The following is a 13124-nucleotide window of genomic DNA, read 5'->3' as shown; positions in this document are numbered from 1 at the left end:
ACCCCCGAACTGAACACAGCCTCACAGCCTCATTTCTGGCATGTAAGTGACTAACCTTTCTGGATAAAGATGATGCTGTAATTCTGTTCTAGATTATCAGAAAGTAATTGATTACTTACTGACCTATGTAATTCAATTTAATTTCTACTTCTAACAGAAACAGCACAGTACTGTGCCATTACAGAAGGCACTGGTCATGAATGACAGTTAAAATCCCCAAAGAGGGGTTTGGAGAGTACTGCACTCCAGTCATGCCAGATGTGAGTTAAAGATTTTCTTGCTATCTTTCAAATAATCTGAGAAATACAAGCTGGAAAAGTCCTATTACACACAGTGGCAATGAAATGTAGCTGGGTTTAGGAGGGAGCTCAATAAATTTTCTAATGAGTATGCATGATATCACTGTCTTAAAGACCAGAAATGCAGACCTTATGACCCAGGAAGCTCCTTCCAATCTTGTTTCTTCTAATGGTTTCTTTTATCACTTGTCAAGAGGAAACAGATCAGTTGTGCCAGAACAGCAAGTCTTAGAGAAGTCATATTAAATATTTATATTATCTTCAGTTGCAGTAAAGTAGGAAATTTGACCTACTTTTCTGTACAGATAGAGTCCTTTAAGAAGGTGTATGATATACTTAATGGATAGCAAAAAAGGCTCAAAACTTTGGGAACCTCCAACAGCTCAGAAAATGTTTGTGCACAGTGACAGAAGACATGGCTTTAATTTATCATCTTTCAGGATTTTCACTGTTTATTGCAATGAAAACAAACAAATTGCATTTGAGCTTTTGTTAGAGAATTATTCTTTTTACCTTTGCCTCTGATTCCTCCAACCTCAGAGGCAGACTTGGCAAATTTTCAGCTGTGGAGCTGACTGAAAATGCCAGAAACAAAACCCTTTTCTAAAGCCATCCTAAATCAGTCGCTTGATAGGAAAGAACTTGTGTATTACTGTAGTAGGCACTGCATTATTAGAAGTTGTCTGTTATGAAAAACATACTCTACATTCAAACACAATGTGGTTAAGCAATTAAAGAATGAGCAAATGGTTTGGAAGAGAGGAAAAAAGTACATAAAACTGGAGTGAAATCAGTGGCACAGATCAGAACTTTGGTGGAGAAGAGGGCAAGAGAAATTGAATAGAAGGAAAGAGGAAATGAGATATAGGGAAGGGCAAGGCACAGCAAAACTAACTTACACAGTAAACAGTTCTACTCTGTCTATAAAAATCACACTAGAATTCAGATTCTTTTGAAGGATTATTTTTAGTGCACACACAATGAGTCAAACAGCAGAACCTCAAAGCTTTGTCACAGGCTGTAAATGTCCCTAAAACCCACAGAATAACAGAGACCACAGCTGGCTGTGTCAAGGGTACAGATCTGTGCCAGTGCTACCAGTATTTATTAGATAGAGGCAGCTATTAAAGTGTTCTTCATGTCACTGAGCTCTTGCAATCTGTCACCATCATTAAATGCCAAGGGCCACTAGTCAGTAGCCAGTGATGGGCACCACCCAGGGAAAGACCCTGCAGTTGGCAGTCCAAAGTGGCTTCATTCTAAATAAATTCTTGCTTCTTTTCCTACTCCCATGCTGCCTTTCCTACTGTGATTACACATAACTGTCCTGTCAATGCTCCCCAGGAAATGAGAAGGAGGGAAGATACCATTTTTAACAGCTTTACTTTAGCAGTCCATCTACCCACCACTTTGGGTATCAGCAGCTCCTCTACAGACTACTCCCTGAAGCATCTTGCATCTGTTTGCAGAACAAATGTAAACTGGGTTTATTCCTAGTCAGCTCATTTTCTTGTCATTACAAGCTAGATGGAAAATATAACAAAAACCCCCAACCCCAGTATCTGCCAGTTTATCCAGATTCAGAGTCACAAGGAAGTCCTGGCTAGACTAAGGCAACCCAGGATTCTCGGTGCCACGCTGTGACCTAGTGAAGTCAGTTCTCTTTAAAGGCAATGATGCATACTATGACAAATTTATGGCCTCAAGAAGAAAATGTCTTAAGACATGCTCTCAGAATCCTCCTAAAATATGCTAAGCTCTCCTAAGATTTGCCCTTAACATTCTTTTCTGAATCAGTCTTAATACTACTTTCAAGACAGTCAGATTACAGAGAGGCAATAATATAGAGCAGTGGTATATTACATTGTTAACAGAGATTCAGAGTTGACTTTATTCCTCCATCCTAATGGATATAAAACTAGACAAGAATATAAAATTACAAAGCAAAAATGAGCCTTAACAGGGTGAAGGAATCACCACTAATTTAATCAAAAGTTGCCATTATATTCAAATCACTTTACTGCAGTACTTATTACACTGGAGCAAAATACACTTGCTAAGATGCACATTATTGATTTACATAGCAATGTTTCTGGTATTTTGTTCTTTCAACTCTTCTGATGGTGATTCCTGGTTATCATGAGCAGGCTTATAAGAACTTTAGAAAACTTGAGCCACCTTTCTTCTCAAATGAAAGAAGACTTCACATGTCATTTTCAAATCAACTTTCATGGTTGATAAATTCATGCATACAGATGCCTATGACATGATTCAAAATGGGAGGTGCAAGCAGCATGCAGGTGACAGCTATTAAGAGCCTAACAGGTTCCAGTGATAGTGTCAGTCTCATTAATTAATCTTGCATTTTCCTTCTCTGGTAGGTTTAGAAGAACCTGATCCAGTCAGATAGGCACTGCATTTGGGATAGTGATCTGACTATGCAACACAAACATTGCTCTGCCAGACTTCCTTAACTGATACATGAATCTTGCCTTTCAGGAAGAAATTAGAAAGTAAAACTTATTCCTCTACAGGTCAACAGCAAGTACAGCAGCAGCTTGCAGAATTTTGTGAAGTCAAGGTAAAGCCCAGCTGTAAAATGGGATGAAAAAATCCAGTGTAACACAAGCTCACAGCTTGAATGGCTTACAGTTTATTTTGAAGATTTTCCTATTCTTTCAGCTCTCCATTAGAAATTAAAAACCAACAAATTCCATCAAGATTCCTTCTTTTTACAGTGTTCTGGTAGATATTCACCAGGAAGAAAACTGATAGATTAGCTTCTAGTTTTGTGCTCTTTTACAAAATATTTAAGAGATGAGAGCTTTTACCAGTCTGAAACAGCTCTCTGTGGATAAAGTGCAAATCTGTGCTTAATCTACCACTCATGTTCCTCTATAAACCGCAATGAACTCCCAAATAAATATCCCAGCAACAATATACTAGAATTTTTTGTTAGTTTTTATCTCTGTCACTGTGTACTACTACCCACTGTGGCATGTACTTGCTAAAGCCAATATGAAGATTAAAATCTTTCAAAACAAGGCCTCAAACACTTGACCTGGATATTTAAAATTATAATGTGTAGCTACTTTTGAAATGGTTGTCTTTTGCACAATTCTAACTACTCCTTAAGAATGGAGTTCTGAGGAATTTGGTAAGCTGTTTGGAAAATATTAAGCAGTACAATCACAATTCACTCTCTTCCAGAAGTCTTCCAGGTCACAGGCCTAAACAGAAAATGGAATTGTGTATGTGCTGCAGTTCCTTCTCTCATCTCCTTTTTCTGTTCTTAGTAGGTACCCATTTAAAAATAAATGCAAACTTAAATCATAGTTGCATTACTTGCATTAGTCACAGATCTTGTCATCATCCCAAGTTTGTGGTATTAGAAACAAAACAGACTCAACTGTACAATATTTACCTTGTTTCTTAGCACTAATCTACGCACTACCCAGAGCTCACACATAAAGGAGTACATTTAAACTCTATGTCCCTTAGGATTTGCATGCAAAGCAGCTATTCACATCTTCATAAAAACTTTAAAAAATTACCTTTTTCGGCAGTTGAAGAAATGGTAACTGGAAGAGAAGAAAAAAAAAGTTAGGTAAATTTGTAAATAATTAAATTATTGGCTAAAAGTGAGATATACGAGTTTGTTGACTTGTTCCAAAGCATACTTTAGGTGTTAGGAGAGTTTCCCCACCCAACACCAGAGTAAAACAGGAGTCAATATTCCTCCTGCCAGCCTTGATCCTTGGCGAGTTACTGGAAGAGCTGAAGGGATGCAGTTCCCTGGGCTAATGAAGCGAGCACACTCCACAGACAACAATTAGACATAATTTATGCATATTCCCCTTCCTATATGCACCTAACTAATTTTTCTGAGTCAACAGCTAGGCCAACAGGTGTACCACTGGAAAGCAGAAAACGAAATTAAAAGTTCTTACTTTTCCTGTGAAACTGTTACACTCAACCTTCTTCCTTAAGTTTTCCTCCCCCCCCCCCCCCCCCCCACTTCTCTCTTCCTGTCACATACTATTTTTTGCCTTTTTCCCCCCCGACCTGAATTCTTCATACATAGTTAAAATCTCTCCACCTCCTCATCTCCTTTTATGCCAACAGCAAATTCCATTGTTCAAATCTACCTTGTACACTGCCTGACTAGTACATCTTCCTGCCCTCAGGCTTCTCCAAAACCCTCACGCTCAGTTAATCGGTTCAGGGATGATGCTGAACAGAGAGCTGCTGGACTTGTAGGTTGCTGTGTTCATATCACTTCCCTTGCTGGATTTCTTCCTTGGACACTGAAATACTGAAACTCACTGAGGAAAGGATCCTTCCTGACTCCATCTTAAAGCTTCTCGTCACCAGCACGAGCAAAATCTTAACAGGGCACACTGTGCCTCCTGCAGTTTAGCTCACTACATATTTCTTCCTCTCTCCCAGCTTTGACACTTCTACTGTCATTAACCTGTGCAACAATTCAAAAGAGCCTTTTCCAGATGCACTCTTGCTGCCCATGTTACATCTGCAGGGCTTGAGTGTGCATTGCAGACTTCCTTCTGAAGGGAAGCTTTGTTACAGAGGTGGCATTTGTCACTTACCTGTAGATACCTACAGGGAACGGGTCTGTAACTGCATTATGCACCTGTGCCTCTTTTCATGGGCAGCAAGAGGCATAATGACATGATACCTGAGTGTATAGATGGCCCCTTTTTGTTCAGACATGTTTTAGAGTTTTTTCCTTCTTTCTTGCTCCCATCCCTTTCCATTAAATATCCACCCTCTGTCTGTACACAGAAGCCTCTGCAAAATGAATGGAAAAGGTTTCAATTCCTTCCACCTAAAGGCGGAAGAAATTACCATTTGGGATAGAAAAATGTTGCCTTCAAACTCAAGGAGGTCAATCCGAAAGAACAGCTTAATTTCACATTAGTTATGCATACTTGCACAGCCTGCTCCCATGTTTCTGCCTGAAACTCCATTGCATGCTTCAGAAGCCAAATTATTTTTAAAGCAAATCCTGTAAGTGTTTTTGCTTAAAATTTTACCAATGTGTTATTTCTCCAGTTAAAATGTTTTCAACAATGCAAGGAGAAGATAAAAATTATTTTAAAAGTCAGAGGTAAAATAAGCTTGCAAAGTATGTTTGTTTAACTTAAATACTAAAAGTACTTTAGATTTAGCTTTATCTTTGGCTCCTCATATCTTAAGTAAACACCTTTGCACACATTCATTCATAAACATGTAATTCCTTGGACAAGAAACATAAAAAGTTCTTAATTATTCTCTGTTGGGGGTGGGAGAACATAGTTATCTATAAAACTTCAGGATATCTGGATTTAATTGTCATTAAAGTACTCCTTAATTTGTAGCCTAATTTCTGCTCTCAGCACAAAACAAAGCTGTGAGCCAAATCTGATGTTTGAAGACTCAAAATAATGAACAGGTTTTGCATGCAAAAACAAGGAGAAAAAAAAAAGATAGTATTTTATCACAAGTGGGACTTCATCAAAAAGATCCCTAAATAACCTTCAAAAAATTAATTAAGCTTCACAGCACCAGGGAGATAATTTCTCTTTCACAAATAAGTCCCTTAGGTTAGAATGCAGTTATTAGACTGTGTAGAACAATTTTCATTTGAGAAACTCCTGCAGTTTGAGGTAAAAGCCAACATGGAAATGCTTGTGATTTTCATCCTGTCTTAACATCCTCAGATGAAATAAAAGATGTCCTGTTCTCTTCTGTCTCAGAGGCTCATGCAAGTTAATGTTACTGTTTCTATCCTTTTCACAGTTCTAATGCCCATTGTCACGTAGATTAAATGAACAGCAACCCTACTAGTCCAAATCCACTCAGCAGATGGCACATGAACAGTTTTACAGGACCTTTATACTACAAAGCAAAGCCTTTCTTCACATACGTTAATAATCAATCTTTATGTAAAAAAGACTTTTAAGTGTTTGCTAGGCCAGCCATCTAACAAGAAGCTTTGTACCATTGAGAAATCAATTCTTGCTTTTGAACTGTACATCAGGGGAAAACACCTCAGAGAACATGACATTGCCATTGTGGGCTCCATCCCTGGCCTCTAGTTACAAGTTTGCTCCCTATCACTTTTCTCCTCTACTGCTCATGATGTTTAGATGGCTGCCAGCTTCTGCTAAATTAGTGCCATTTTCATTTCAAACATTTTTGAAATATGGTTTCTTGTTTGGGACATGGGATGGGGGAAAAATCCCAAGGCAGCACTGCCTTTTCACTGATTTTTTTTTTAAACAAAATAAACATTGCTTATGATTGATATGTTCAAATCATGACGCAACAGCAGTATACACTAGATAGATGCATCAGCAAAAGTTAGTGCCTTAAGCACTGCAATCAACACAAACTGCCCATGATTCACAAACATAAGTGGTGTAAAACAGCTGCTCTTTTGAGGATTTTAAAATATATTGCCATATCAATCTATTGCTCAGCTATAAAAGGAAAAATATGCTTTGGATTTGCTTCTTAGTATTAAGTTCCTGGTTTAGTGAGACTTATGAAGTTCTAGAAAGATATTGCCAGGGAAGGATAAAACATGACCAGACAGTGAAAGCTGCAGTTTACTTCAATGCAGAGAGCTCAGAAGCAGGCACTTGCATGCTCAGGCACATGGAGTTTTCACTATGGCCCCAGAATTTCAAAGGATTCAACCTCTCAGTGCTACAGCACCAGGGGGTTGAACAAAGTGAACAAGTCCTGTCTGCCTGACTGCAGTGCAGAGCTTTATATTGGCTACCTCAGGGTTTCCAAAATCAGTCTAAGGAAGGAGTGCAGCAAACTTACTTGTAAAGAGAGGTAGACAGGCCTACACTGAACTTGCTGCTGCTGCAGCTTGCCCAGAAACATACAGGTGCAACACGCTGTCAGCAGGCCCACTGAGCAGCTTACACACAGGATCTCCCAACATTTTGGGGTCCCTCCAAGATGAAGCACACCATTTCAAGTATGTGGAATCCCTTTCTACAGAATACTACCTCTAAAATTCACCATACAGCCTATATTAGGCTGGATTCAAATGTACTTTATAACTCTGTCCACTTAGGGGACGAGCACAAATTGCAATTTTAACTTTCACAAAGGAAAAAGTTGTTTTAGTTTTGATTTAGACACCTAGCATCACCCCTGGCAACAAAGACACTTTCCTTTGTGACCCCAGTGGTTGGTTACACTTTCCTAGATACTTTTCCTCACATTGTTGTCTGTTATCTTTCATCTCACCTATGTCACAAGAATGAAAGAGGCAGGAGCCTACAGCTTTATCACAGGAAACAATCCTGCAGACACAGGGACATCATTAGCTGTGTAACAAATGAAACTGTCGGAAAATGTCACTTGTTGGAAGCATTCCTCTTGGAGTGTGAAGTGATAGAAAAGTCAGCTTCAGAAAGCTTTGGAGCACTTTTTAAGCTGCTTCAAGGAAACCTCTCAGAATATCTCATCTCTAAAAGAAAAGTGTTAGGGAGCTGGTTTGCTTTTAGTTTCAGGCTTATTTTCAGGGCTGCTATGACGTGTTCAAGCATCTTCCAACTTACTGCGTAATAGGAAAAAACCAAATCTCTCTATTCTGAGGCAAAGAGGTGATATGATCTCCCAAGACCTTGCAAGAGGCATGCTAAAAGACATTTGTCTTCAAGCTTGGAATAAACCCCCCCTTCCCAATCACATTTTCCTACTCCCCTAAAAGGCATGTTCCAACCATAGCTAGATAAGCTTCCTGCAGAGGAAGAAATTCAACTCCAACCAATATAGAAGTATAGCAAAGGACAAGAACTGATCTTGTTACTGAAGTGCTATGCTTATTTCCACATCCACGCCCACGACAGCTCTGAGCAGAAGTCACACTTCGGTTATTCCAGCCATTCCACAAATTTCAAAGTAACATTCACATTTTGGCTGGCATTCCTTAAGGGTGGGAAGAGGTAGAGATAAAAGTGCAATTGCATCCCTTCACTAGTTGCACAGCCTTAACTTTTCTCAGCTTTTCATGAAAAGAGGTACAAACAAATAACTAAACATACCTATACTTACCCATGCACATATATACACACAGACTCATATATTTCCAGAAATTACCAGTACTGAAATTCAACAGAAACCCCTACAGGCACTGCCCTGTCTGCAAAGGCAAGCACCACTGACATCATCTCATTGTTTAATTTGTTCAGAAAATGGCATTTTATTGAAAGTGTAACTTAGATTTATGGTTACATAATTTCCATTTGCAAAAGCAGACCCTAATCAGTCACAAGAAGCTGATAGAAACACTATTTACTGATACAAGCAGGACAATGAGTAAATTTCCATGAGCAAATACTCATTTGGCTTCTGTTACAGGGCAGCAACAGAACATGAAGACCTTAGCACTTCTCCACTGTTCTCGAAAAGCCTTAATTCTGTGACCTTCCCACACTGAGATATTTCTTATTTCCTAACTGGCAGGCACACAGTAGGTGCTCTCCTCCCTTAACAGCCCAGAGTTGTTTTAGAGAAATGATTCAAGATGACTAAGTTGACAGCATCATGTAGCCAAAAGCCAAAGCAGGAAGATGTTGCCAGGTTCCTGCTAAAAGGCTATGGGGGTCCAGGAATCACACACTCAATTGTCACCATGAATGCTCTTTGCAGAATTTTGAGCCATATAAGCTTAGAATTGTATTATCTTCATATTGTACTAGACTGATGTATTTCAACTTCAGATATCCAGGAACAGGACACAATAGGTTTCTCCACTCCCAGCATACTGCCAGGGGATTCAGAAAGCAACATTTTATAGAATGGTGCTGCAGGAGACGTGACTCCTTTGTGCTGAGCCAGCACCAAGAGTCACATTGCCACACCATGTGCCTCAGCAGCAGCACTGGCTGGGGCTGGTCTGCAGCACGGTTGCACCATCAGCCACGTCTGACACGATGCTTGTCTCAGACGTGTGACCTGTGGTGGACAACTCTTGCTGCAAGGGTGTAAAAAGTTACCCCTCTTAACCATCTACCCACTCCCCTGTGGCAGACAAACAGAGAAAAAGTGAGAGCTCACACCTGGGGTCATGTTTGAGCCACCAATGAAGTCGGTAGCTACCACACTACAAGTCTGTGTGATCACCAACAGCAGGCTGTTGCAGAGGTGAAGGGGGAATGGCAGCGAGTGACCTCTCACTGTCCTGGGGTCACACACAGCCATGAGAGGGGAAAGAAATGCTGTCTGGGCCACTGATGCCTTAAAGCACGAGCCAGAGCCCAAACTCCTCACACATCCTGTGCTCAGCAGGAGCACTTGAGATACTGCCTTGTGACTTCAAATGATCACAAGATGATGCCTTCAAAGGCACTGCAGGTACTGTGTATGTGTGAGAATCTGGGGTGGGAGGAAATAGGAGGAAGAAAATGCAGGCAGGGAAGAAACACTGGTACAAAGGGGGATGCTCTGTTTTACAACCACATCTCCTACACTCGTGATTGCCATGCCCATCGGTACAGGATTCAGCGTAGCATTATCACAGGGACAGGCAAAATGAATTCATATTTCAAACAAGGCAGTTCAACTTGCACTGCAGAATGTTTCTGTTACTTGTTACCAGCTATCATTATGATTTGTTTTATGGTTTAAACAATATGAACATGATTCTTTCACTAGAACAAGTAATTGAGAGCAGCTGGAGGCTGGCTGCCCAGAAAATACTCTCTTATCACAATAATAAAGCAACTTTTTATTTAACCAAGGTCTTTTCAGCCTCAATACAGAGAGCACATGCATAAATACAACCAGTCTACAGCAGAAATTAGCATAAGCAATGCAAGATACTTCTTGGGTACTGAGTTACATTTAGCAATGAATTTAGCTATGACAACTGGGAAGATTTCTGCCACGTATTGTGGGAACAGTAAATTCTGTGCTACCACTTACACAGTTCAAAAACATAGCTACAATGGCAGCTGACTTCTGGAACCCACAAAATCCTACAGATGGCTCCTTACTGCTGCATCTATAAAATATTCTTGAAAGTTATACCAAAGGTCTCCTAATGGTCTTCTCAACGAGGGTGCCTGCACTTTTCAAACGATTTCAAACCCAAGAGTTACACTTGGTCAGCATGCAGAAGAAAGTGTGGCCAGGTCTTAACCTCAGTCCCACACTTGCGTCCGCACCAACTACTGTGTATTAAGAGATGTATCAGCCCAAATTACTAAAGGATTTTTCAAAATATGAAGTTAGCCCTCTGCTCCAGCAATGCACCTGGTCTGCTGTCCCTGAAAAGCCCCATTCCCCAAGAAGCACTACTCACTTTCAATTTACCATAATTGCTCAAAACCCCCCTAATGCGACTTGATTTTCTTGGGCTATTTAATTACTCTTGACGCTGCTCATTCTATTTGCATTTTGATGGGTTTAAAACCCTAAATTACTTCTACACACTTTCTTCAGCTGGTTACTCATATTACTGGACTTCATTCAATTTTTTACCAAAAATTCTGTTTTATCATAACAGTAACAGCTTTATTGCTCAGTAGCATGGAAGTGCTGTGCATAAATTGCTTCCAATATTGTCTTTAAGCTATCAGACAGAGCCAAAAGAAAGCCTGGTTTCTTCTCAAAAGACAAAGAGAGCTCTTAGTTGCATCAGTCAGTGAGCTGTGCTCTCTCTGGCACATCAGCGAACAGGAAAAAGCAGAATTGACAGAAAGGCAGGGAAACTCAGAAGCATCTGAATGGAGCTAGCTAATGTCCACACCACTAATTAATTACATTTGCATTTGAAGGAAAGGTATTTATCCTCGGGCTGGCCAGATCAAGCTCATAGTAACACTACACTCAAGTATCTACACATGTGAAAATGCTTGTTGTGTTAGGAATAACTCGAGTAGTTCTGTAGCTGACACTACTAGGACACTTGCAAGAGAGAGCAGTGACAAACAGGATAATCAGCTGGTGTTGACAAACACGGTGCTGTACAGAGCTGTCTTACACACCCTGCACAAGAGCAGGTGCTCTGCAGGTAATACCAGAAACTGTCAGTATATATAAAGTAAAAACCAAAGCAAGCAAAAATCCCACCCAACCAACATATATTTTCATAACAGTATTTTTGAAGTCATTAACAATCTGCCAACTCTTTTTGATGAAAACAACACCAATATGCAGTTTGTGACTGCCAGTCAATACCTGCCTTGAATATAAAGGTCACTTAAAGCTGACAGACTTATGGCTGAGGACATTACTAGTAAATCCATTTACTTCTACACCAGACAGATGAAAATAAGCAAGTCTTCATTTATCTATTCCACACAGCTGGCAGGAGAGCAGAGGTGTCAGCTCATGGAGAACAAAAATTCCAGACACAGCTGCTGTGACCTGCAGACCTGAACCCCCATCCAGCAGTGAGAATGGTCAGCAGCCAAGAGGGACCTGCTTTGCTAATCAGGCTCCTTTTTCATGTTTGGCTTCAGACTCTTCCAAAATCAGTTTCCTTGCTTACCTACTGGCCCAGCTTGCAACAAGTGTTTCCTGAAATGTGAGGATAAAATCTCCTTGCAAAACTCTGCGGATAAAGATCTCCTTGTAAATCTCCTTACAAAGCATTAGGCACTCTGTTTTCTGAGAGGAGGAATTTGCTATCACCAAGTTCACTGAGTAATGGAAGAAATCAAACTGCCCATCAAGCTGACCTCCCCTCATGCATTATGTCACTGGATTCCCTAAGTGAAGTTTCAAGTTTGCAATGTTGGTCAGGTTTGACTGGTATTTGCCACCTGAGCTTAAATATGGAACTGCCTACGTTAAGAGTTGATTTTCAGCCAGCAGTACATTGACAACAGAGCAGCCAGTAATGTAACCTACCTGGATTCCCATCAAGATATTAATAAGCCAAGCTCCTAGATTCAGCCCTTTGAGGAACTTTGTATTGAAAAACATGTCATTTAAAAACAAGTATATTAGTTGTGGGAGAGTAGTGATGGGCAACTCCTGTCTTCAACAAACTGGACTTGTAAATATTAATAAATATTAAGTATTTTTAAAATTATAAAACTATTTATGAAATAAAGGTTTAAAGACCTCTCATGGTGATTTAAGGAATCTGTTCATACATGGGTTATCAAGTTGATTGGTAACAAATGCTGGCATCTTTTGATGCTGGAGGCTTTGCTGCTTGTTCTTTTCGTAAAACAAAATGTTATACATTAAACCTTACTTAGACTGAGACACCCCGAGACAAAGCTTGACTAGCTAAATCTACACCCTCTAGCTTCTTTGCAAAAAGGAAGAAATGACAGCAACTCCCTAGAAACATAAAAAATGATCCAGGGGCTGCAGAGGGAAAAATCCACTGGCAATAAAAGGATAGAAAGTTTTGGATAGAGGACAAGGTCAGAAGTACACCATTTTGATGCAGGTCTCATCTAAGTACCAGGTTACTTAGGAATATGAAAAAGTGACAGCACAAAGACTGTATGAGCCACTGCAAAGGGATTTTTGGATAGTCCAGAACATCTAGACTGAATCTTTGATAGTAGTCCAGAGCTAACAGAGAGGCAAGCGTACAAAAGAGCACGGCCTATCATCCAAGAGCTCTCATTCAGTAACTATTGCTTCCAGCAAATAAATAAACAAACCAAAAAATCCTCAGAGCTCACCTGCCTGCTGACAGTTCACCACATATTCTTGGAAAGCATAAAGTCAGGATTCTAAGAACGTTAACTGAAACACTGTAAGTCCTAATGCAATGTCTGCCAAGGGGAGAACAGCTCTGTCTACTCCTCCTCAGAGATGCATTAGGGCTCC

At 40.0% G+C, this 13124-nt stretch overlaps 1 protein-coding gene across 5 annotated transcripts in view; it reads right to left on the bottom strand.

Annotated features, from left to right (window-relative positions):
* ZDHHC20 (zDHHC palmitoyltransferase 20) overlaps positions 1-13124 on the bottom strand; it is a 55549-nt gene that overhangs the window by 27003 nt on the left and 15422 nt on the right. For all 5 annotated transcript variants that reach the window (XM_077173878.1, XM_077173874.1, XM_077173876.1 and 2 more), the window contains exon 2: positions 3854-3880. In XM_077173878.1, coding sequence (XP_077029993.1) covers positions 3854-3880 — 27 coding nt within the window. The remainder of the gene's footprint in view (positions 1-3853; positions 3881-13124) is intronic.

The sequence above is a fragment of the Agelaius phoeniceus genome, chromosome 2 (assembly GCF_051311805.1).
Source record: "Agelaius phoeniceus isolate bAgePho1 chromosome 2, bAgePho1.hap1, whole genome shotgun sequence".
Lineage (NCBI taxonomy): Eukaryota > Metazoa > Chordata > Aves > Passeriformes > Icteridae > Agelaius > Agelaius phoeniceus.
This window is presented reverse-complemented; position numbering and strand designations above follow the sequence as displayed.